At 48.6% G+C, this 25398-nt stretch overlaps 1 protein-coding gene across 4 annotated transcripts; it reads left to right on the top strand.

Annotated features, from left to right (window-relative positions):
- Window positions 1-9349: 9349 nt before the first annotated feature.
- Window positions 9350-23132, top strand: LOC110340067 (proto-oncogene Mas). Of its 4 annotated transcripts, none has more exons than XM_040728286.1 (3): window positions 9350-9781; window positions 15508-15669; window positions 21440-23132. In XM_040728286.1, the coding sequence occupies exon 3, from the start codon at window positions 21476-21478 to the stop codon at window positions 22448-22450; it is 975 nt and encodes a 324-aa protein (XP_040584220.1). In that variant the 5' UTR covers window positions 9350-9781; window positions 15508-15669; window positions 21440-21475; the 3' UTR covers window positions 22451-23132. The 4 variants fall into 4 exon arrangements, with proteins under 4 accessions (XP_040584220.1, XP_040584221.1, XP_040584222.1 ...); XM_040728287.1 differs by having other exon boundaries at window positions 15508-15635; XM_040728288.1 differs by lacking the exons at window positions 9350-9781; window positions 15508-15669 and adding an exon at window positions 19072-19528.
- Window positions 23133-25398: the final 2266 nt, after the last annotated feature.

The following is a 25398-nucleotide window of genomic DNA, read 5'->3' on the forward strand; positions in this document are numbered from 1 at the left end:
CTGCCCTCATGTATGTCTACACATCAGAAGAGGGCACCAGATCTCATTACAAATGGTTGTGAGCCACCATGTGGTTGCTGGGAATTGAACTCAGAACCTCTGGAGGAGCAGCCAGTGCTCTTAGCCTCTGAGCCATCTCTCCAGCCCGGACTTTCATTAATTCTAAGCGAGTGAGGCATACTTACTGCTTCAAGGCACTAGTTTTTACTTGAAAACCATGGGATTTAATGTATGTTGTCATAGAATTTGGAGAAGTCCTTCTGCAAGGATTCAGACAGTGCTGTTGAAGTTCACTTCTTGTGTAAAAACACCGAACAAGCTGCTCTCGTTTGGAGGTGACCCTTTTTCCAGTATCTTTGAAGATATTACAGGTGAAAAAAAAAAAACCTCAGCTGGGAAGTGGTGGTGCACGCCTTTAATCCCAGCACTCGGGAGGCAGAGGCAGGCGGATCTCTGTGAGTTCGAGGCCGGGCTGGACCGACAGCCTCCAAAACAATACAGAGAAACCCTGTCTCGTAAAACAAAACAAAACCTCAAACATGTTTTCTATTATGGGCAGAAAAGAAAAATGAAAACACATTTATTAATACCTGGGGTTATCTCTGACTAAGTTAGTTCAGGCAACTAAATGGTATATTTGCAAAAGTAGATCAAGCTGGGTGTTGGTGGCGCACGCCTTTAATCCCAGCACTTGGGAGGCAGAGGCAGGCGGATCTCTGTGAGTTCGAGGCCAGCCTGGTCTACAAGAGCTAGTTCCAGGACAGCCTCCAAAGCCACAGAGAAACCCTGTCTCGAAAAACCAAAAAAAAAAAAAAAAAGTAGATCAAATTTGTGTCTTTAGGACTCCTAGCAAGAAATGGAAAACCAATACCCCTGCGATGGTTAATAGTGCGGACTTGAGAGAATGACTATGGAGACAAACCCCTGGACATGCCTGTAAGGGTTAGACGGGGTAAGCTGCGGTGGGAAGGCTCACCCTAAGTGAAGGTGATGCTGTTCTGTGTGCTGAGTGAGAAGGGAGAAGACAGATGAGGATCAGCATTCATCACCCATGCTTCCCGATTGCCCTCGCTGTGTGCAACGCTCATCACACTTCCTGTTTGCCCTTGCCGTGTGACCAGCCACCTCCCACTCCAACTGCTAAAGCGAACTCTTCCTTAAGTTGTCTTTGTCCTGGATTTTGTCACAGCCAGGAGAAAAGCAACAGACTCATGTCTGCTGCCTATTTTATAACAAACACCCTATCAACACACGGACGAACCAGGCACTGCTCAGAAGAAATACAGGGAGGCACCAGATTACAGGGTCTCCATGCAAAGTCGGGGGGTTTTGTGGGAAGTAGGATAGCTGGCCCCGAGGAGCACGGCTTTCAGCGTCTTAGTACTTTCTATTGTACAGCTGATGAATATCTGTGAGGGAAAATTTAGAAGTTATATTTCTATGAAGCGCCAAAACAATGCAGGCCAAGTACACAGGGCTGAGTCAACGGAAACATTCAGAGCAGCCAGTGGCATGGATAGACTCCATGTCCCAAGGCAATACTCCAAAAATATTCTTTCTCACAACTGGACATTTTTTCATGTTTGGACAAGGGAGAGAGCACAGGATCATAATCTAGATAATCTAGGCAAGTGGCAGAGAGGGCAAAGTGTGTGTGTGTGTGTGTGTGTGTGTGTGTGTGTGCATAGGCATGCTCTTACGTATCTAGCAAGGCATCTTCAGAGGACAAAGAGGTGTGTTGTTTATTCAAAAATCAGAGCCCACGATATGCTAATTTGCTTCCTGTTGCTGTGACAAAACGCTGACCAAAAGCAAAATCAGGGAAGGACTGGTTTTGGCTTATATGTTCCCAGCACAGTCCGTCACTGAGGGGAGCCGGGACAGGAACTCAAGGCAGGGACCTGGAGGCAGGAAGAAAAGCAGACCCAGGGAGGGGCACTTTTCACTGGCTTGTCCCCCAGGACTTGCTTAGCTTGCTTTCTTATATAACAGGGGACCACCTGGCCAAGGGTGGTGTCACCTACCATGGGGTGTGTCCTCTCATATCGGCCATTAGTCAAAACAATGCGTCACGGACTTGCCTATAGGTCAATCTGATGGAGGCATTTTCTTAATCGAAGTTCCCTTTTTTTCTGGATAACCCCAACTTGTGACAAGTTGACAAAAACTAAGCAGACACTGCTCAGTACTGTGACTATGGGTGGTCACCTCGTTAGGGCCCAGAGAAGGGAGCTCTTGCATACCAAGAAGTTTTATTAATTGATGTCTGTAGCAGAAATATATCTATATGCCTTCCCAGTGTTGATAATTATATATTTTTTTAATGTTTGCCAACCCAGGACAGGAAAGTGGCAAACATAATTTTTAAATTTACATTTCTCTGGTAGATATTTTACATTTTTTTCCTTGGCAGTCTTAACTGTGTTTTTTATCAGTTGTCCAGAGACTTTCAGAAAGTGAGTGTGTTAATCCTTACTGGCCTAGACACCCCCTAGTGGAAATACCCGGGAACAGCAAAATCAGTGCATGGGACTGCGCTGGTTTAAAGGGTGGAGAGGAGGAAGGCTCTGCTGTTTGGAGCACTGGCTGCTCTCACAGAGGACTGGGATTGATTGCTACCATACACATGCGGGCTCACAAACCATTTTTGACTCCAATTCCAGGGGGTCCTCTTCAGGCCTCAGGCACCAGGCACACACGGCACACAGACAAATACATGTGGGCAAAATATCCATCCACATAAAGTGAAATTAAATAAAAAATAAAGTATTTTAATGGCATGATGCTGTAAAGTGCTCCATTGATAGTTAAGGTTTTTGTTTGTTTGGTTTTGTTTTGTTTAGACACAGTGTTGCCATGCAGTCTATGCTAAGTCCAAACTCCTTATTGTTCTGCCTCGGCTTCCTGAGGGTAATTAGTTTCTTAACCTGTCCTTTCCCCACAAAGACTTCTGCCAGCTGATGCAAGCTACTTGAATGATATTTTGAGTGTGTTACAACAGACAGTGGAGGAGAGCGATGTGAGGAGGCAAACAGGTCGTCACCTTAGCACTCAAGTCCTTAAAGGGATACATGTGAAACTTTGTTTCCTCTTGGAGTTTCCAAGGAAGGTCCTTCAATCTGCTATTCCACGTGGGCTCCTGCATGAACACTAACTTACTGTCTTGAGGTTCAGCAGCAAGTCACCCTCTTAGACACCAAAGAAGGAAAGTGTAATGTTTTCAATGGCTGGGTCAGCGGCAAGACTCCTCTGAACTTAGAAACACTTGCACTGAGGCAAAGCTTACACCCAGTGAAAATCACAACTCTATGTTGTTCCGTTTGGTTCAGTTTGATAAGTACACACAGCCATGTAGGCTGTGCCCCAATCTAATCACAGGGCATTGTTTTTCCTAGCCAGTTTGACATGACCAGTGAATAATAATCAGATTTCTATCAGCATATGATAGCTCTGCCCCTTCTGGAATGTTCCATATAGATGTATGTCTAAGCTGCTGCATGTATGTGTCTGTGACTCTCTCCTTTTCATTCCTGAGTAGTTTCATATTGTATGAGTGCATGTCGCTTTGTTGACCAGTTAATATTGGATAGGGTATTTGGGGTATTTTCAGATTTTGATTTTTTTAATGAATAAGATGGCTATAAATATTCTCACATGAGAATTTTGGTGGATATTTACTTATTTATTTATTTTGGCTTTTTGAGACAGGGTCTCTCTGTGTAGCTTTGGAGCCTGTCTTGAAACTCACTCTGCAGACCAAGTTGGCCTTGAACTCACAGAGATCCACCTGTCTCTGCCTCCTGTGTGCTGGGATTAAAGGCGTGCGCTGCCAACATTCAGCTTGCTCTTTTATTTTTTAAGATTTATTTTTATGTGAGTGTGAGAGAGAATGTGAGGAGAGAGAGAGAGAGAGAGAGGGAGGGAGAGAGGGAGGGAGAGGAGAGAGAGAGAGAGAGAGAGAGAGAGAGAGAGAGAGAGAGAGAGAGAGAGAGAGAGAGAGCAGTACCCACAGAAACCAGAAGAGGGTGCAGGATTCCTGGGACTGGAGCCTACAGATGGTTGTAGACAGTCTGGTGTGGGTCCTGGGAATAGAACTTGGTCAAGCACTCTCACCCTCCAAGCCATTTCTCCAGCTCTAGATTTTACTTTCTTGTGGATGAATACCTAACAGTGATATTTCTGGTTCATAAGATTCACATTTGCCTTTTAAATAAACTTCTGCCTAGTTTTGCAAATTGGCTCTGCATTCCCACCAGAGCTGATAGAGTTGCTTCTTCTTCTTCTTCTTCTTCTTCTTCTTCTTCTTCTTCTTCTTCTTCTTCTTCTTCTTCTTCTTCTTCTTCTTCTTCTTCTTCTCCTCCTCCTCCTCCTCCTCCTCCTCCTCCTCCTCCTCCTCCTCCTCCTCCTCCTCCTCCTCCTTTTTCTTCTTCTTCTTCTTTGAGACAGGGTTTCTGTGTAGTTTTGGAGGCTGACCTAGAAACCTCTCTGTAGACCATGCTGGCCTTGAACTCACAGAGATCCACCTGCTTCTGTCTTCTGAGTGCTGGAACTAAAGGTGTGAGCCACCACTGCTTGGCTAGAGTTCTTATTATGCCCCCTCTTTACCACCATTTGGAATGGATAGTCTTGTGTTTGCAGTCTTTTGTACCCACATTTCAGCAGGTATGAGGTAGTATCTCATCAGGGTTTAATTTACATTCCTCTGATGATTAATGTTTTGATGATTAATGTATTCATGAGATTATTGGCCATTTGTTTAACTTCCTTTGTAAACCCTTTTCAATGGGACTGAAGATATGGCTTGACTGCTAAGGCTGTGCGTGCACTGCTTTTCTGAGGACTTGGGTTCAGCTTGTAACTCTAGTTCCGGGGGATCTGAACCCTTTTCTGGACTCCGTAGGCATGAGGCACATATGTGGCTCACAGATAAACATGCGGGTAAAATGCCCAGACACGTAAAATAGAAATAAGCATTAAAACATTTTAAACTTTATTTTTATTTTGTGTGCATGGGTTTCTTGTCTGGATGTATGTCTGTGCCCCAAACTTATGCAATGTCTCCTGAGAAGGCCCAGAAGAAGGCACTGGGTTCTCTAAGACTGGAGTTATGGATGCTAGAGAGTGACTGTGTGGGTGCTGGAAATCAAACCAGGCCCTGGGGAAAAGCAACTAGAGTTCCTAACCACTGAACTATCCCTCCAGCCCCAGATGAGTATATATATATGTATATATATATATATTCTGATAGAATGCTTGCATAGCATAGCATAGCATAGCATTCAGGGAGTCCTGGGTTTGCGTAAAATTGGCAGGGGTGGTATGCACCTGTAATCCCAGCATCTATGAAGTGAAGGTGGGAGTATTAAAAGTTCAAAGTCAGAGCCAGGTGTTGGTGGCACGCGTCTTTAATCCCAACACTTGGAGGCAGAAGCAGGCCTGGTCTACAGAGTGAGTTCCAGGATAAGCTCCAAAACAATGCAGAGAAACCCTGTCTTGAAAAACCAAAAACAACAACAACAACAAAACCCAAACAAACAAACAAACAAACAAACCAAAGTTCTAGGGCGGACTGGAACACTGGAGACATGTCCTGGTGGTTAAGGACACATACTACTGCTCTTCTAGAGGACCGGAGTTTGGTTGTCAGTACCCACATTGGTCATCTCACAGCTATCTATGACTTCAGCTTCGGGGTCCCAACTCCTCTGGCCTCTCTGGGCACATGCCCGTGGGCCCACCTACACACAAATACACATAATGAAAAAAGCAGCTCAAGGTCATCCTTAGTGACACATGTGTTTGAAGCCACTGTGGTCCTTATAACTGGGCTGGGCCGGGCCAGGCTTCCTAACACTTTATCAATGCATCTTCTAATTACTTCCTCCTGCTTCCGACTACCCGAGCGCTGTAGTCATGGTACATTTATTCATTTATGTTTGATTTGGGCATTTTCATTTTAGAGCTAACAGTGCTTTGTCTGACTGCTATAGCCATCCTCATGGTCACAGTCTGTTGGAGGGGAGTGGCCCGGCGTATTCTCAGGACCCTTAGCACAGATGCTTTGATCAGGACTGTTACTTATTCTGCGTCACTTCATGCCCTCCTCATTACTCAGCAGCTGGGAAAAACCTCCTTAATACACAGATGCAGAGGAGCTCTCAGGACGAAGGTCAGGCTGCAGCTGGGGCCGTAGGCATCCTTGCTGGGATTTATCTAGGAGGGCTGCTTCTATCTTCCTAAACCAGTTGTCTTCTCTTTTCATACCTAGGACTCTTCCACCTAGCAGAGCGTTCTCCCTGGACCTGACTGCCCAGGCCTGTCTAGGTGAGGGAAAAAGAGGGAGGCGGTACCGGTTGTTCCGACTCTGCAAATGAAAATCTCGGCTTGGGACAGATCCAGCCAATCCCTGTACAGGGCAAGACAGAAGATTCCCCCAGGCTGAAGGGATCAGATGGCCTGGGAGAGTTAGTAGCCTTCCCAGGCTTTTTATCTTTGACTTTTATCAGGTCCCTGAGATCTGAAGACAGAGTTGCAGGACTAGAGGGCAGAGGGGGATGCTAGGCTGGGTCTGCTCCGAGAACCTGTCAATCAGGGCGATGGGATACAGAATCGCTGAGCACTCAAGTTTGCAAGATCACATTTATAACATCCCCGAAGTCAGTTCTAACCGTGGACCAGGAGGACAGCGTGCACTGGCCGTCAGTCAGCGTGTTCGGGGTGGGGGGGCCGGGGGAGGGCGGATCCATCTTCCTTCTGTCTCTCTCACCACTCAATGGCTCTTCCAGGTCTCTCGATTTTCTGAGTCAGAAGGGAAGTGTTGGGCTTGCCTGAAGCCCTCGAGGCGCTCCTCCTGGCTTCAGCAATCTAGGACTGGGCAGAGTTGGCTCCAGGTGAGGACACATTTGAGGATACGACTGACATGCGCCCACCCACTTCCCTAGGTCTGGGCAGAGTCAAGCCCCGCCCTCACCATCCTAGGAGGCTTTGGAATTTAAAACATGGGATCTCCTCTGGGTTCTACCGCATGTGGACTCCACCACCTGCTGTGAATCTACCGCCAGGCTTCCTGTGTTACATGTTACTGCGTGTGTTAGTTAACATTAGTTGTTAACTGGAGTCGCCTACAAGACAAGCCCCTTGACACGGCTGTTGGATTATCTCATTAGGAGCACTCTGTATCTGGGCAGTACGGTTCCGTGGGTCCTGGTTCTGGACTGACAGGAAAGGGAAGAGCCAGCTGAGTGGCGGCGTTCACTGCTCTCTGCTTCCTGACTGCTGAAGGAATGAATGTGAGCAGCTGCCTCGAGCTCCTAGCATGGTGACTTCTTAATCCATGGCAGACCGGATGCTTGGACGGTGAGCAGAAACCAATGGATCCTCCCGTAGGTGGCTTCTGTCATGATCATGATGCTTCCCCCCCACCTCTCTCTCTGCTGAGCCCCCAAGACTTCTTTTACCTTTCTGTCGTTTGACAGGAGGAGCAGGGGAATTTTCTCTAAGGAACTCCAGAAGGTGTGACTTATTTCATAGGACTGCAGTCTAGAACTTCTACTTAAGGGAAGTTGGGTGTGGGGGGGATCACAGACACTTCTCTTCCCGGGGCTCAGCCAGCCCTATTCCTGCTCTCTCTAGACCTCCTTCCCCCAAATCTTCCCACCTCTGAAGAAAACGATTACTCACAACGACAAACCAAGCACAGAAATAGCTGTCCTATTTGTGGCTCAAATGTAAGCAGCTTTATTTTTACAGTAAGATACTGTATTTTCGCTAAGCATAAATCATTATCTACCACAAATGAAACCCCAGCCCCATCTGTGACAGTTCCTGCTTTCTTGGTGGTGCCAATTAGTCACAAAACAATTGGCAACATCCCCCACCCACTCACTCTGTGTGAGGAGAGCCATCCCCCATGCCGGTGACCAACCTCCCTCCAGACTATGTGATCACCTAGCTTCCTGGGACCTCTGCTCTGAATTCACCTGGTGACTGGTAACAACTTCCAGATTGGGTGACTTGTCCACTGCCAGAGTGGCCAGGCATCTCTGTGGTGTTCCGACATGGGAAAAAAGGGAAATGGGTGCGCCCGTCTGTTGACTTAAACAATGACGTTGGCGTCTCCTCTCTAGTTGGTCACTCTGCTCAGGGCTCCACGGCACTCCTGGGGACAACTGTTTTCCAAATCTGGACAGACTCAGCTCTGAGAAGTGCCAAATGTGGAGAGAGGAGCAGAGAGAGACTCCTTCTGTCCCATCCCATTCTCCTTCACACCATCCCTTTCCCCTGCTGGGGACCTCTTGGCCAGCCTGTTGGCTCTCCCTGGCATCTCTCGTGGATCCCTCCTCACCATGTGAGCCTTCCTTTCTACCTTGTAGTTTGCTCTAGTGGGCTTCCCTTTCTCTCTGACTTTCCTCCTGAAGCTTAGCTTCTCCTCCAGGAGGCTGGCCTTCCCTTCCGTTGGAACGTGGAAATCAGGTAACGAGAGAGCATTTTCCACATCCGGCCAGAGCTCACCAGTTCTGCTGATTGCCGTCTCTCTGTGTGTCTGGCCAGCTGTGGTCTGAAGGTCTTTGGGGGAAGCCCCCTGTCCTGTGGTCTCCTCCCCACTGGGAGGACTGAGTCCTGGGCTTCCTGCAGAGCAGTTAAGCTCCCACCCTTCAGAGATGCTTTGGAAACAGTCTCAGCGGAGGCTTCGGAACTTGGTCCATGGACACCTGCTTTCCAATGCACTGGAATCACTACTTCCCTCCGCTTTGATCCAGTCGGTTCCAGGGTTACTGCTACTTCACTGTGGTAACTGGAGGAAGCTCTCTGAAAAGAGGAAGTGTGGACAGGAGTGGGGTGGGGGAGGTAGTTCTTCACTGTAGGCATGACTACCTAAGATCCAGGTGACCTAGAATTCTCTTGCTTGGCTTTGTCTTGAGTTCTTGGGGAAAAGCAGGCAGAGGCCAAGGGAAAAGCTACTTAATGCTGCGTTTCCAGGTTCCCGTGAGAGAATCTAACAAGAGCTGCACTTCTTGGGAAGGACTTTGCTTGGGTACTGCCACGGGGCAGACATTCTCCTCTACCACAGCCCCTGGTTCTTTGGCTTCCCTTCCTCTCCATGATCTCAGCCCAACTTAGCACACTAAACTGTGCACGATCCATTCCAAGGACCAGCAAGAGAGAGTGAGATTATCCGTGTGCCCCCACTATGCGGATTTAGACATGCATGTCCCTTTTAATCCCCACAACTTTTTTTGAGGTAATATTAATGATTCATTTTACAGTAGAGAAGACTGAGTCTCCAAGGGCTCAATGCAGGTCATGTGACTTCTTGCGAGCTCAGCTAGGAACAGGAATGAGTCTATGCATTCTGCCCTTTCATACGTCGTATCTCAGGAGCACTGCTCTCCTTAGCCTAGGCTGGCCCTAGCCTCTCAAGGTGATAAGCCACCCTGCGCTACCGTCAGTCGTTCCCGCTATGAATCAGGGTACGGATTTTCACTTGCGTGTCAGCGAATGATGCCATTTGAAGTACCGCTTCTGCTGATAAGCGTGGGACCATCTGCTTGGCACAGCTCAAATATTTTCAGCAGTGGGAGAGCTGCTCTGACTTCAGAGACAAGTCTGCAGCCATCCTTGGAGATGCTGGGACTGGGAACCTGGCTGACTGGCTGGGTATGGATGCCTCGGGACTCAAAGGAGCTGTCTCCCTGTTGTCACCTCTGACCCGTCCTGAGCGAAGGACACCAGTGGGTCTGCTCTCCAGCGTGGAGTTGTTCAGATGCTCTTGACAAGCACAGTAAGGTCTCCCCCGTTCTGGGAGCTGTCGCCCGGGCGGCAATTTCTATGCCGATTGCTTTCTGCTGTAGTGTTAGATATTTGCTGTCAGTGTGCTGTTGGCAAAAACTTCTGTCTCCCACCGCCTTCGTTTTGGGGAATTTGCTTTTCTGCTGGGGGAGCTGTTCCCAGAAATTGCTTTCCAACTTTAGGGTTGAGGCTTCTATTGTGGACTCTGTTGTCTTAACTCCTGGCTGGGAAGGTATGGAAGAGTCACTGGATTGATTCACAGGTTGGGTGGTGGACAGGGGTGTTTTTGAGGTCGTTGTAGGAATAAGAGAGGAGCTGGGGACTCAAAGGGCAGTGATGGTATCTGGTTCCTGTATAGAAAATGCTCGACTTAGCCAGTGGGCATGGCTAGAGGCAAGCTGGCTGGGTTTCTTTTTTCCTTCGGGGGCATCAGTATTTCTGAATCCCTGTCCAGCCCAAAGGTGACAGAGTATACTCAGCAATCTATGATGTACCTTAGCAGCGTTTCCCAGCCAGGGTGGGAGAGGTAATTTGGCAAGGAGTGAGTGTACCGGCTGTTGACACATTGCTGTGTGTAATAATCAGGTGATCACAAGCTGACCTCCGGAGTATGGAGGCTCACCTCATCACTGTGGATGTCTGAAGACTGGGTAGCTCTGTTGTGTGGCTGTCCTGCATTTCTGCAGGACTCTCAGCCAGTACTCAGATTGAACTCTGAACCTCCAGGCATGCCAAATACCCCCCAAGGAAACGTTAATTCCCTCCACCTTTGAAAGCAGTGAACTAAGTAGGCTCTTCCGCACCATAGGGACGGAACCTGTCCTTGCTGCTGTATCCAGGTGGCTCTGGTGTTAGGGTGATACGGACACAGGACAGGTGGTCCTGCCACACACCTTCCCTCCAGGGCCCTTCCTTGCCGTGGAAATTCCGTCTCACAAGTGGCTTTCTGTTTGTACAGGCTAGAGTATGCACACACAGAGAGAAGAATGCACCGTTTTCTTCACCAGACAAGGTCCTGCCTGGGGGCAGCTTCTCTGTGGTTGCCTGGGAACAGGAGCAGGCTTCAGATACACACTCCTCCAAGCCCTAGCTCTGTTGTTGCCACTGTTTCTCTCATTTTCTTTATTCTCCATCTATTTTTCCTGTCACCACCCCAATCTGTCTCCTTCCTCCTCTCCTGCTCTGTGCCTCCCCCCCCCCAGAATGGGAGTCTAGGGCTCAGGAAAAGCTGTTTAGGTGACGGGAGTGTGGAAGACGATGCCCGCTCCTGAGTTTCTAGAGACTGCACATGAACTCGTGACACTTGTCATTAAAAAAAGTTAAATGCGTTATTATTGTGTGTGTACATATGTGTGGGGATATGAGTGGAGGTCAGAGGCTGACTATGGAGTCGGTTCTCTCCCTCCACCATTAGCGGGTCCTGGGGATTGAACTCAGGTCATCAGGCTCACACAGCAAGTACCTTTACCTGTGGAGCCATCTCGTTGGCCTACGGGAGGAATTTAAACCTTCTGTCCCCACTGGTGCTCCTCAATTCTGTTCTTAGCTCCGCTGTGCAACTGCTTCCCATGCTTGCAGGGAGAGGTGAGTGTGAGCCCTGGATGGAGCTGTCGGGACCTGGCTTATGCAAGTTCCTATCCTTCCACACTTGTGGAAACCACTAGGCTTGTCTTCTCTGTTTGCTGATTCATTATCTCAGCCCGACATTTCCACACGACTCATTCGATAAAAAAGCATCCAATCTCAACATTTTTCAATTCCTAGCTTTTCTCATATCTCAGCCTTCCAGAAATACATTAAAATTGACAATTACGCGAAGGAGCCAGGGTTCAGAGGGGCCGGGCTGCTTGGCTTAGGGCTTGCATCTGTGATCAGCTGGCTTGAAAGCTAAGCTCCCGAGCCAGGCAGGGTTAGGCACAGACAGCAGAGGCCTCTGCGCCACAAAGCCTCTTTGGCAGCCTTCACCACATCTACAGAGAGAGCAAAGACCATTCCCAGCAATGAGGTGGACCACACTCTAGACCCTCGCCACTCTTGGGTGACCATCAATTCAAAGGCTCCAGAGGAACCTTTCAGAGGGGCTTTAGCCACATCCAAGTAGATTCTGGTCTCTTCAGAAAGAAAGGGAAGAGTCTCTGACTTGACAAACGGCGTGGAAGTAAGAAGATGCTGGCTGCCATTTACCCTATCTGTGGTCAAGCATGGAAGGCAGCCAGGGGAGTCACACGGGGCTCTGTCACAAGACGAGGGGGGGCACAAATGTTTGCCTTTGCACCACCGGGTTCAGATGGCCAGGCCGCTTGGTGAAATCTGAAGCTTGTGATAATTCTTCAGGGTTTCATGTGTGGCTGAGTGTTGGTGGCACACGCCTTTAATCCCAGCACTCGGGAGGCAGAGGCAGGAGGATCTCTGTGAGTCCGAGGCCAGCCTGGTCTACAGAGCAGCCTCCAAAACAATACAGAGAAACCCTGTCTTGAAAAACCAAAAGTAAAATATAACAGTTTTGAGGCTGGAGAGATGGCTCAGCAGTTAAGAGCACGCACTACTCTTGCAGAGGACCCAGTTTTAGTTTCTGGGCCTCATTGGGCAGCCCACAACTATCTGTAACTTCAACTCCATTGGATCTGGTGACCTCTTCTGGCCTCTGCGGGCACTGCACAGATAATTATCAGGGACTCATCACTGGAGAAGATGGAAACTTCTCTTTCTCAGCAGCCATTAATAATCTGTAGCTTTTCATCTATCTGTGAGGTCTTGTAATACTTCCCCATCTATGCTGGCACGTCAACTGTTGGTGTCATTTTTCAGATCTTTTTGGCAGCCATATTTCGATATTTCATGGGTGCGACCTCCCTGGCATATACAGAAGACACTATCTTGACACAGGAATCCTGGTTCTTTGACTCTTACAACTTTTCTGTTGCCTCTTTCTTTCTTTCTTTCTTTCTTTCTTTCTTTCTTTCTTTCTTTCTTTCTTTCTTTCTTTCTTTCTTTCTTTCTTTCTTTCTTTCTTTCTTTTCGAGACAGGGCTTCTCTGTATTGTTTTGGAGCCTGTCCTGGAACTCCTCAGTAGACCAGGCTTGGTCTTGAACTCACAGAGATCCACCTGCCTCTGCCTCCCGAGTGCTGGGACTGTTGCCTGTTTTTATTTGATGTGTCTGAATCCTAGCTGTAGGGGTTGAAAAATAAGATCTTAAAAAAACAAAACAAGTGAACAAAACAAACAAACAAAACACTCTGACAATTTGTGTAGGGGTGTCTGTGTCCTGGAAAAAAGAAACAGTTCAGCAAGGGATTCATGCCATCAAAGAGCTGCCCAATGTCAGAAAAAAATAGGTCCCAGGTGCTAAGACTGGTTTGTGATGTTTCAGTGATGTAATACGGCCTCTTCTGACTTTGAGAAAACAGCAGCAACAACAGAAACCTCTTACATTCAGATGTGCTATTGCTGCCTACAGTTGTCTTAATCCTTACAGGCAGATGGTTTGTGCTAAGCATTCTTCGTTCTGGTCAGTCTGGCCTGAGGTGGGTAGTGTGTGCTTGAGCAGGGAATGAGGCCAGCAGGAATGGGACCATGACAGGATCAGCGTCAGGCATGGCAGGAGGGCATCTAAGTGGGAAGTGAAGGGGGCATGGAGCCCATGCTAAGTGGAAAAAAGTGTTCCAAAGCAGGGCATAGTGATGGTGTGGGCTGTTCCGTTACAGAGGAAGGACTTCTAGGTGGGATGTTTGCATGCAGGTGAGTGACAGGAGCCTAGGTACCTCACTGTCATAGAAGGAGGTATAAACATGATGCGCTTGGGAGATGCTCATACAGATGTAGGTATTTGTGTGTGCACATACACCTTTTATAAACATGCTTTTAAGTGTGTGCGTGGGATTGTGAACACGAGCATACATGTATTTTCAAAATAATGAAGAATCAGGGGCCAGGCATTGGTGGCGCACACCTTTAATCCCAGCACTCGGGAGGCAGAGGCAGGCGGATCTCTGTGAGTTCGAGGCCAGCCTGGTCTACAGAGTGAGTTCCAGGACAGCCTCCAAAAGCCACAGAGAAACCCTGTCTCGAAAAACCAAAAAAAAAAAAAAAAAAAAAAAGAAGAATCAGAAGCAATTGGTATTTTTAAGGCTAGAAGACTAGTTGAAAATAAATACATTTTAGAGAATACCTTGATAGGAGGAAAAATAATATATCAAGTGAGAAAATACATGATACCAATTCTTATCTTTAAAAATTTTTTTATTTATTATGTATACAGTATTTCGCCTGCAAATATGCCTGCAGGCCAGAAGAGGGTACAAGGTCTTGACAGATGGTTGTGAGCCACCATGTGGTTGCTGGGAATTGAACTCAGGACCTCTGGAAGAGTAGCCAGTACTCTTAACCTCTGAGCCATCTCTCCTGCCCATCAATTCTTATCTTAAATTGATGCCAATTAAAAAATTTTAGTGTTTGAGACATTAAAAAAAAGATAAAGGACTATTCCAAGTGTTAAATAATGTTGATTTTTGAGTACTGTTCTTACATGTGAAAATTCCAGATATTCTGCAGTGAGAACATTTTGCTTTATGATTGGAATAAAAGGTAATATAAGTTGACCCCCACCCCCATTTTGTATCACAGCTAAGCAGCTTACAGAGGAGCCCATTAGGATGGCATTTTTGGGGACCTTTTTACACAGGTAGGAGTGATTTGATCTGTCCTCAAGGGCCACTTTGCTTCTTGATGACTTTCCTAGAACTCTCTATGTAAACCAGGCTGCCCGCCAACACGTAGTAATCCTCTTGTCTCTGTGATTACAAACATGAGTGTCACAATAGACTTTAGTGTGGGCAGGGCACAGGAACCCTGGACCCACCACAGAGGAGGTCAGAATTTGAAATCAAACTTAGGTCTTCGAGGGGGAAAAAATCCTCTCTGTCAGGGAGCACGGTGTCTCCAAGTCCTCAGAAGGGAGGCTGGCGGCAAGCTGCAGTGGGAAGCAGGGTGTAAGCATGGGAAGACTTCTGCGATGGGTGAGAGACCTGCAGCAGGGTGAGGGAGCCAGGGCGCCACCTGTGGCTTCTGGCTGGCAAGGCTCCGCGTGAGCAGTGAGTGTCGGTCCATCTCCCAGTCTCCCTGGCTTCTGTTCCCCTGGGAGGTGAGAGGCTTGGTTAAACCCGTGGTCTCCAGACGTTCTTCTCTGGCGAGTGGGAAACAGGCTCCGCTTTGGGTTGGCAGTCGGGATACCTGCCCAGCTCTCTGAGGAGGACCCTTGAGCATTTTCAGGTACCGCTGTGCTGCTGCCCAGGGAGCGCCAGCTACCATGAAGGGATTGTAGGTGGCAGAGCCCCGGTGGGGTTGTGACTTCCAGAGGCTCCGAGCTTGGCATTAATCCTTATTTTTTCTTTTGTTGTTGGTTTTTTTTTTTTTTTTGAGACAGGGCTTCTCTGTGGCTTTGGAGGCTGTCCTAGCACTCGCTCTGTAGACCAGGCTGGTCTTGAACTCACAGAGATCCGCCTGCCTCTGCCTCCCGAGTGCTGGGATTAAAGACGTGGGCCAATGCACCACCAATGTCTGGCAATCCTTAAGTTTCTTCCCTGTTAAATGAGAGCAATGATGGCGTCTTTCCCTGCCTCCCACACTGGTGACAGGGCCCACAGTTAGGCAGCGAGGAAGGGCTCTTTTGGACGCTAGGGTCCGCACTCTGATGTTGCAGTCAACTTCATTGTCCCCAGGAGGTGCTTGGGTGAGGACCAGCGAGGAGGGAAGGAGGCGTCTGACTAATGCTGCCACCGCCTGCTCCAATCTGCTCGCACTGTGTTCCCAACAGAGGTTCCCACCACCGTGTTCCGCGACCGACAGGGTGAGCGTCTTTCTCCTCCGACCGTGACTGCCAGGTAAACAGGCAGCCCACAGCTACAGTTACTCCATAACAAGGTGATTTGTGTGTCTGGACAGAAAGCCTGCTGTCCTTGAGCTGGGTCTACCTGGAGACAGGAAGTGGCCCCAGGCAGGTGTGGTCCCTCCTCAGGGAGCTCCACCACAGGGTGCTTGTGGCTGTTGGGAAATCATTACTGTGCCTGCAGTAAATTCCAAGCTAGACTGTTTTGTCAACAATCAGCAACTACGACAATACTCACCTCACACTCCCCACCCTGAAATACCGTAGCTACTCCGAGTAGAAGTGTAACAGATAGGACAGCCAGGAGCCTTGAGGACGGTGGGGATTAGGGTGGTGGGTATGCATGGCCAGCTGATTCCCCAGACCTTCCAAACTGCTACTGGACAGTCGGAGTAACATTGGGGATTTCTTTTTTTCTAGCAATGTGTTCATTTAAGTAAAGTCTCACTATATATAACAAAACAATGGAAGGATTATACTTGTTTTTAATGAGATTAGTTTTCATAATTTAACTATTTCCATTTTTTTTAATCAAAATCAGTCTGACCATGTGATTCAAGAGTTTTTACTCTAACCCTGAGAAAACTGTGTCCACTCCTTCGATGCCCTGGGCTAATGGGAGTGCTTTTTCTCCAGGGAGATAAGAGAGATCTATTTGCCTCTGCCTCCCAAGTGCTAGGATTACAGAGGTGTGCACCACCAGGCACAACTGACCAAAGTCATCCTTTTTGTAGTGCTGGGGTTGAGACAGGGTCTTACTACATAGTCCTGGCTAGCCTGGAGCTCACTATGTAGACCAGGCTGGCCTTGAATTTGTAATGATCTTCCTGCTTAGCTCCCCTGACTGCCAGGATCGCAGATATAAGCTATTATGTCCAGATAGCAGGGACACCCGACTGCCAGGGTCACAGACAGACAGAAACTATCATGCCCAGATAGCAGGGACATTCTGTACCCCCTGCCTCCGTGCATGTCTCTGTCCATAGTGTTCTCTTTTTAAAGTGTCTTTCTGCCCCTTCTTCAGCAAGTGCACTCCTGTTGACCCTTCACGAGCCAGTGATGTAAGGCCTCCCTGAAAGCCGTATAAAGCTGTCTCGCTGTGAACATGCCTGTTTTTGGCATGCTCGCCCTCCTCATTCCACTCACCAAATTGAATTAGATTCAGTCCTTCCTCCCCAGCAAAACTACGCAGAGGCCCCTATTTTTAACAGTCTCTACAATGACTTGGCAATTAAATCTTGAAAGAATGGAGAAAGCCTGTCCTATCATCATGGAGATGAATCCCCAACTGTAGAACTGAAGAAGGTCCGTTTGATTTTAAAAAGATGGACCCAACTGGGCTAGAGTGTTCAAACAGCTTTCTCAACTATCTTTGTGAATGCGGTTTGAAGCTTTTGGGGAAAGGGAGGACAGTTGAGTGGGAATAAAAACTGGGTCATAAAAGGAAAGTGTGGGCCGTTTGCAGGAGCAGGCTGTGAATTTGGGGCTCAGTGAGGACATAGGAAGGCAGCACAGCGGTGGGATCCCTTGGACCCCATGATTACAGTCAAACAGGAGAGCCCTGTTTCTCAGGTGAGAAGCCAAGAGCTGATTGCCTTCAAGGTCCAGAGGGTCCTGGGTGTGGGACCCTTGTCTCAGACAGTAGGGTGTCCCTGTCACCTTCCCTAAGGGGCCAGCTCAGGTCTGGCGTTACACACTCCCCTGTGGATGCACGGATCAAGATTCATGGGATTAGTCTCACATAGACACTCCCCAGCTTGTGTCTGGTTTTACACACTCCCCAGCTTGTGTCTGGTTTTACACACTCCCCATTTTATGCCTGGTTTTACACACTCCCCAGCTTATGCCTGGTTTTACACACTCCCCAGCTTATGCCTGGTTTTACACAGTTCCAGCGTTTGGTTTGGACTACCTGGACAACCCATCTTTGTATGAGAAATTTCATTTTTGTGGCAGTTGAAAGCCTGAGCTACCCCTACAAGGTGGCCACTGGTCACCTGCTCCAATGAGCACAGGAAATGTGGCTCAGCGGCTAAGGTACACACAGCGCATTGGAGACACATCCTTTTTTTCAATCTTTATTTTTGAATCAGTTATATGATGAGATGCTATTTTGAACTCATCAGGTTAAATAAAATAGATCATCAGAATAAATTTCACTGTTTTATTTTTCCTTCTTTGAAGAATATTTATTTTATTTAATTTTATTCTCATGAGTGTTTTGCCTGCATGTGTGTATGTGTGTGCACCACCTGCATGCCTGGTATCTGTAGAGGTCAGAAGAGGTCATCAGATCTCCCATTTGGATGTAAATCACATGTAGATGCTGGGAACTGAACTTGGTCCTCTCTTTTTTTGAGGAGGTGGGGGGTGGGAAAGGGTTTACATCACTCAGGTTTTTTTTTTGGTTTTTTTGGTTTTTTTTTGGTTTTTCGAGACAGGGTTTCTCTGTGGCTTTGGAGGCTGTCCTAGAACTCACTCTGTAGACCAGGCTGGCCTCGAACTCACAGAGATCCGCCTGCCTCTGCCTCCCGAGTGCTGGGATTAGAGGCGTGCGCCACCAACGCCTGGCTCACTCAGGTTTTTTTTTGTTGTTGTTGTTTTTGTTTTTCCGAGACAGGGTTTCTCTGTATTGTTTTGGAGGATGTTGGTCCAACCTGGCCTCGAACTCACAGAGATCCGCCTGCCTCTCTGCCTCCCGAGTGCTGGGATTAAAGGCATGCGCCACCAACGCCCGGTTCAGGTTTTTTTTTTTAAACATAATTTCTTTTTTTTTTTTTTTTTTTTTAAGGATATAAGATAGGAGGGTTGGAAGCTCAAGGACAAACATGGGTACATAGTAAACTTTTATTTATTTATTTATTTATTTATTACATATACACCAGATTGAATTGTAGATGGTTGTCCGCCACCATGTGGTTGCTGGGAATTGAACTCAAGACCTCTGGAAGAGCAGTCAGTGCTCTTAACCTCTGAGCCATCTCTCCAGCCCTAAACATAATTTCTTTATTGATTCTTTGGGAATTTCACATCATGCACCCCAATTCTTCTCACCTCCCAGTCCCCCATATCCTCCCTTCACTCCTGCAACTCCCCCTCCCAAGGAAAAAAGAATCAAACCAAAACAAAACATAGCAAGCAAAACAAAGAAGAACAAGGACAAAACCAAACTAAAAACCTCTTGGCTTCTCCATCTTTCCCACCTCTCCAACATTTCTGTATTCATCCTGGTGACATCGGGAGCAATGCATCACACAGTGTACCCTTTCGTCCAATCAGCTTTCCCAGCAAGTGTTCATTGCAACGAGTCACCGGTCTGGTTCAAGGCCTCTGGTTTCTGGCATATCGTCATCACTGGATCCTCACTGGAACTCCTCTGGGATATCCTGTGGGCATAATTCCACAGGACCAGCAGGTCCTAGATGGGTAGATGTTAGGGTGAGCCCACCCAAGGCCCAGCTGTGGACCTGGGTGGCAGCTTACCTAGTCAGTCCAGGCCACTGGGGCCACCTACCTCAGGCGAGAGGACAGAGCCAGCTCCCCTACACCCCTGCCACCAGGGTTGGCTCTCTCTCACCTGTGGTGAGGGGTGGGGCCATCTCTCTCCAGTGCAGGGGTCGGCTCACTTGCTACAGTCTCCAGTGAGAGGCAGGGCCAGCTTTCCCAGGGCCATTGAAGGGTGGGGCTCGGCACCCTCTGACTTCATCATGCATGGCCCCTGAGGTGACACAGGTCACAGATATGAACACAGACTCCAGCTGCAGCTGGGTCACAGACCCAGACATGGCCCTCAGCAGCAGCCCAGGCTCAGATGTCATCCTGGCTCTGGGTAGAAGCATGGACACTCAAGTCAGGTATGGTCCCCCAGACACCAATCAAGCCACAGGTTACAGTCCCAACCCTGGGCTTCTGTGTGGCCTTTGGTGGTCTCGAACCTCAACACAGACCCCAGCCTCAATGGGACCATGGACCCAGACATGGTCCTCTGCAGTAGCCAGGTTTACATGTCACCATTGCCATGGAAGGCAGTGTTGCAGGCCACTCAGATTGGCATGGCCCAGTGACAGTGTAGCTCTCAGACACTAACATGGCCCCACACCTTGGGTATCCACATGGACTCTGACGGTAAGAGAAGTCTCAACACACACACAGACCCTGGCTACAGTAGGGCCATGGACTCAGATGTGGCCTTCAGCTGCAGTTCTGGCCCAGATGTCACAATGGTATTGGGTAGCAGCACAGGGCCACTCAGATCTGTATGGCCCTGGCTACAGCATGGCCGTCGGACACCAACATGGACCCAGGTGGCTGACCTGACCCTGGGCATCTGCATGGCCCTTGGTGGCAACAGGAGCCATGGATATCAACTTGCATCCTGGCTGCTACAGGGCTGTGGACCCAGACATGACCCTCAGCAGAAAGCCTGGACCTGGAAGGCACCATGGCCTGATCTGCCACCCAGGTCTGTATGACCCCAGCAGTAGCATGGCCTCCAGACCCCAACTGGGCCACAGGTTATGGCCCAGACTGGGTCTTCTCTAAGAGCGATAAGTTCTTAACCACAGAGCCATCTCTTTAGCCCCTAGTTATTTTTATTTTGTGCGTATGAGTGGTTTCTTTGTTTACTTTTTTTTTTTGCCTGCATGTATGTTTGTGTACTATATGCCAGGTGTTCTTGGTCAGAAGAGGGTGTTGGATCCCTTGAAACTGGAGTTATAGGTTGTTCAGGAGTCACCATGTGGGTGCTGGGTACGGAACCTGGGCCTTCTGCTAGAGCAGCAAAGTTGTCTTAGCCATGGAGCCATCTCTCCAGCCTCGGAACTTTCTAGCCATAATGTCAAGGTTATGATTCACAGCCGAAATGTCTCCCTTCTATTTTATGTTATTTCTTTGCGTGTGTGTGCGTGTGTGTGTGTGTGTGTGTGTGTGCGATATATGTGATCTCTCTCACTGGCCTGGAACTTGTCATTATGGCTAGACTGGATGGCCAGCAAGCTCTAGGAATTACCCCATCTCTGCCTCCCCAGTTCTGAGATTACAAATGTGTGCCATCATATCTAGCCTTTTAAAATGTATCTCTCCTTTTTGCCGGGTGCTGGTGGTGCATGCCTTTAATCCCAGCACTCGGGAGGCAGAGGCAGGCAGATCTCTGAGAGACCAGCCTGGTCTGCAGAGTGAGTGCCAGGATAGGCTCCGAAGCTACACAGAGAAACCCTGTATCGAAAAAAAAATCTCTTTTTATGTGTACATATGTTTTATCTGGATGTACACATGTGCATCACATGCGCGCAGTGCCTACAGAGGCCAGATGACATCATATCCACCAGAACTGGAGATAACAGATTGTGAGCCTCCAACTGGGTGCTGGGAACTGAACCCAGGTCCTCTGCAAGAGCAGCCAGTGCTCTTAACCACCAAGCAGGTTCTACAGGCCCCACACCTATGGGGTTTTTGTTTTGTTTTTGTTTTGTTTATTTATATGGTTTTTCGAGACAGGGCTTCTCCGTGTAGCCCTACTTGTCCTGGAAATCACTCTGTGGACCAGGCTGGTTTACACAGAGATCCGCCTGCCTCTGCCTCCCAAGTGCTGGGATTAAAGGCGTGCACCACCAACGCCCGGCTGTTGTTTGTTTTTAAATGTGAATCTCAGGAATCCAGCTTAGCTCCTTGTGGCTTGCAAAGCAAACACTTTCCTCCATGCAAGCTGTCTCTTCTATTTTAATTCTCCAGTTTTCATAGTTTCTGTTTGTTTGGCTTGTTTACAGAAAATGACCTGAAGCGGCTCAGCCCACAGCCTCCTCATGGACCAGTTAAATATGACATCCCTTGCTGAGGAGAGAGCCATGAACACCTCCAGCAGGAATGCCTCCCTGGGGAGCTCGCACCCGCCCATTCCCGTAGTGCACTGGGTCATTATGAGCATCTCCCCGCTGGGCTTTGTGGAGAACGGGATTCTCCTCTGGTTCCTCTGCTTCCGGATGAGGAGAAACCCCTTCACAGTCTACATCACGCACTTGTCCGTGGCCGACATCTCACTCCTGTTTTGTATTTTCATTCTGTCCATCGACTATGCCTTGGACTATGAGCTCTCTTCTGGCCATTACTACACCATCGTCACGTTGTCGGTGACTTTTCTATTTGGCTACAACACGGGCCTCTACCTGCTGACCGCCATCAGTGTGGAGAGGTGCCTGTCGGTCCTCTACCCGATTTGGTACCGATGCCACCGCCCCAAGCACCAGTCGGCGCTCGTCTGCGCCCTTCTGTGGGCGCTCTCCTGCTTGGTGACCACCATGGAGTACGTCATGTGCATCGACAGTGGGGAAGAGAGTCGGTCCCGAAGCGACTGCCGGGCGGTCATCATCTTCATAGCCATCCTGAGCTTCCTGGTCTTCACGCCGCTCATGCTGGTCTCCAGCACCATCTTGGTGGTGAAGATACGGAAGAACACGTGGGCCTCGCACTCGTCAAAGCTGTACATCATCATCATGGTCACCATCATCGTCTTCCTCATCTTCGCGGTGCCCATGCGGGTCCTCTACCTGCTCTACTACGAGTACTGGTCGGCCTTTGGGAACCTGCATAACATCTCCCTGCTGTTCTCCACCGTCAACAGCAGCGCCAACCCGTTCATCTACTTCTTTGTGGGCAGCAGCAAGAAGAAGCGCTTCAGAGAGTCCTTGAAAGTGGTTCTGACCCGGGCTTTCAAAGACGAAATGCAGCCCAGACGCCAGGAGGGCAATGGCAACACCGTCTCCATTGAGACCGTAGTCTAAGGACCACAGGGGGGAGTTGTGGACAGAAACCGTGGAACGGGGGTGGCCTTCAATCCGCGCTTGGAGTGCAATCGAAGCACATGTAAGTCTCCAAAGTATGACACAGAAGGGAGGCATTCCACATGCATGGAAGTCTAATTGATGATGAGCCTGTGACCTTATCTAGTGTCTTCTGGAAACGCCTCCATAGGTGACATTGCTCTGTCTTTCCCATCCTTGTCAAAGACTCACTCTCCTCTTAGCTCTTTGTAGTGACCAACCGTTAACTATAAAAACTGCTCTAGCGCCGGGCGGTGGTGGCTCATGCCTTTAATCCCAGCACTCGGGAGGCAGAGGCAGGCGGATCTCTGTGAGTTCGAGACCAGCCTGGTCTACAGAGCGAGTTCCAGGACAGCCTCCAAAGCTACAGAGAAACCCTGTCTCAAAAAAAAAAAACAAAAAATACCAGCTGCTTAGCAGGAAATATCCCAGATGGGACCTGGAGAACCCGGGGAAGCCATTCAGTGGCTCCTGTTTGCTCCCATGTGACCTCAGACAAGCGGCTTTGGGGAGCCTCACTTCCCCGCTTAGCGGAAGTGGTGACAGTTTGTACTGTGCAGGTTATTGTGGAGTATGGCAAGGTGGGCAGAGTGCCTGCCCATTGTCAAAGTTCAATAAACGCCCATCTCTCTTCGCCCTTCAACCAGAACACAATGTGCTTATGCAGGTATTGTCTTGTGCCTTTAGATGTGGAATGTAGATTCTTCCTAAAGGTCTCTTGGCTTGTAGCGTGACAGCTTTTCATGACAGCTCTGCCAAAACATCACCAATTGTTACAATCTGGGCAGCCTCATATAGGGACATCATTCTAAGTTCTGGAAACAAACATTTGTCCCCTCTGGGAAGAATTTCCCATGGCTTCCTGTTCCCTGGGGAATACTACATGAAATGGAAGTTTATGTTTTGAAAAATTTTGACTGTGCCGTATACAGTTTCACAAACACAACCTAATTCAGGAGGTTGAGAGCTATTGTGATCTTGAAGGCTGGCTCCCCCAAAGTGATGGGTTATTTATAGCCATGAAGTTCTTGCCTTCAGCCTCGAAGATTTTCTGCATCTGATGCCCTTTTTCTGAGGCAGGCTCTCTCTCTCTCTCTCTCTCTCTCTCTCTCTCTCTGTGTGTGTGTGAATGTGTGTGTATGCACTCATGTGCATTCATGCAGTTCATAGACATGTGACTGTGTGTGGTTTGGACATGTGTGTGTGTGTGTGTGTGTGTGTGTGTGTGCATGTATGTGTGTGTACTCATAGAGGCCCAAGGCTGAATAGGGAGTCTCTTCCATTGTGTTCAACCTTATTCATTGAGTCAGGTTCTCTCAGCTGAATCCAGAGTCACTACAGGGCTAGTCTAACACATTAGCATCCCCCGAGGATCCTTGTTCCTACCTCCTAAACAACACCAGGCTTGCAGGCAGGCTACCACACCCACTCGGTATTTGTGTGGGTACGGGAAATCCAAATTCTGACCCTCATGCTCATATGGCAGTTGTTTTACCCCATCCTCCTGGCTTTTTGTTCCATCCTTTTGAGAAGGAGTCTCATGATGGGAGCTAAAAAGGATGCCAGCACATCTTGAAGGAATCTGGATGCTTTCCCCCCAAGACTGACCTCTGCTGGATTCACTGGGCCTCTCTGCTCAGGACTGGCTCAGGCAAGCTCTGTCTGTCTGCTCTGTGTTCAGGACCACACGTGCTGCATTCTAACCGAACTCTGTCTTAGCCTATAGATCACTACACTGGGAGTCTCAGCGAGGCAGCAGCCCTAGCTGTGTTCTTCACGCGGGCAACAAGTGGACCGTTAGTTGCCACCGTTTGCCCTCCGCAGGGCCAGATGATCTCTGTTGCCCTCTGCATCCTCTTTCTGTCTGGGAAGTAATAATGCCAGTCGCACAGGGTCGCTTTGCTGGGGGAGGCGTGTGCTTCTCTCCCACCGAGCTGAGACCCCACTGCCAGCCAAGCTGGATGCGGTAGGCTTTTCAGTGGGTGATGACACCTGAGTCAGAAGCAAGACAGCTTGTGTTCAGGAGTCCAGATGGGGTGTAGAGCGGTGACATTTAGAACAGTCTTGTTTTCAGTTGAAAGCGGAGCTTCCATACTAGGGAAGCGTGGAATATACCAACCAGAGTGACTCCCCTCCGATTCTGCTGTCTCCTGGATGTCATGTCACATCCCAAAGGGTTTCTGTTACTCAGGTTTCTGTCACTAGACAAATACCCGAGATAAGCCGATATATAGGAAGAGTTCAGGCTGGCTCATCGCTTCAGAATTTCAGTTCACAGTCACCTGGCCCCGCTCTTTTGAGTCTAGCAACAGGAGACACCTGCAGCACGCGGTCTCTAGAGAAAGGTTGTTCACCAGCATCCTGTTATTTGCTTCCAAAGCACTGCCTTCCTCCCACTGAGCCCCACCCACTAAAGGTGAGGACTCCAAGTCCCAGCATGTCCCATGGAGTTGCACATCATGGCCAAGCCTGTACACATGGGGCTTTGTGACACATGGTGCACATCCCAAGGGAAACACTGTGAACTAGCAGAGGCCCTATCTACTGCCGTCTGGCAGATGAGCTGAGGACACTGAAGGGAACTAATGTGTTTGAACATTCCCCTAACTTCCCAACGAGTAATTCCTTAAGAGGTAGGGATTTGGAGCTCTGTAATTTTAATGACAAATTTCTCCCTAGTCCCTTAAGTCTATTATCAAAGTGAGCTATATAGATTAAAACTAAGACCAGAGAAACTTGGCTCAGCAGATGGAAATGGGAGCTTCCAAACCTGACGGCTTGAGTTCGATTCCCAGGACCCACAAGATAGAAGGAGAAAATCGACTTCTGAAAATTCCTTTGACCTCCACATACATCCTGTGGTATGTGTGCCTCCCACATACACACACACGTGTGATCTCAGCACTCAG

The sequence above is a fragment of the Mesocricetus auratus genome, unplaced genomic scaffold, assembly GCF_017639785.1.
Source record: "Mesocricetus auratus isolate SY011 unplaced genomic scaffold, BCM_Maur_2.0 Super-Scaffold_100018, whole genome shotgun sequence".
Classification (NCBI taxonomy): domain Eukaryota; kingdom Metazoa; phylum Chordata; class Mammalia; order Rodentia; family Cricetidae; genus Mesocricetus; species Mesocricetus auratus.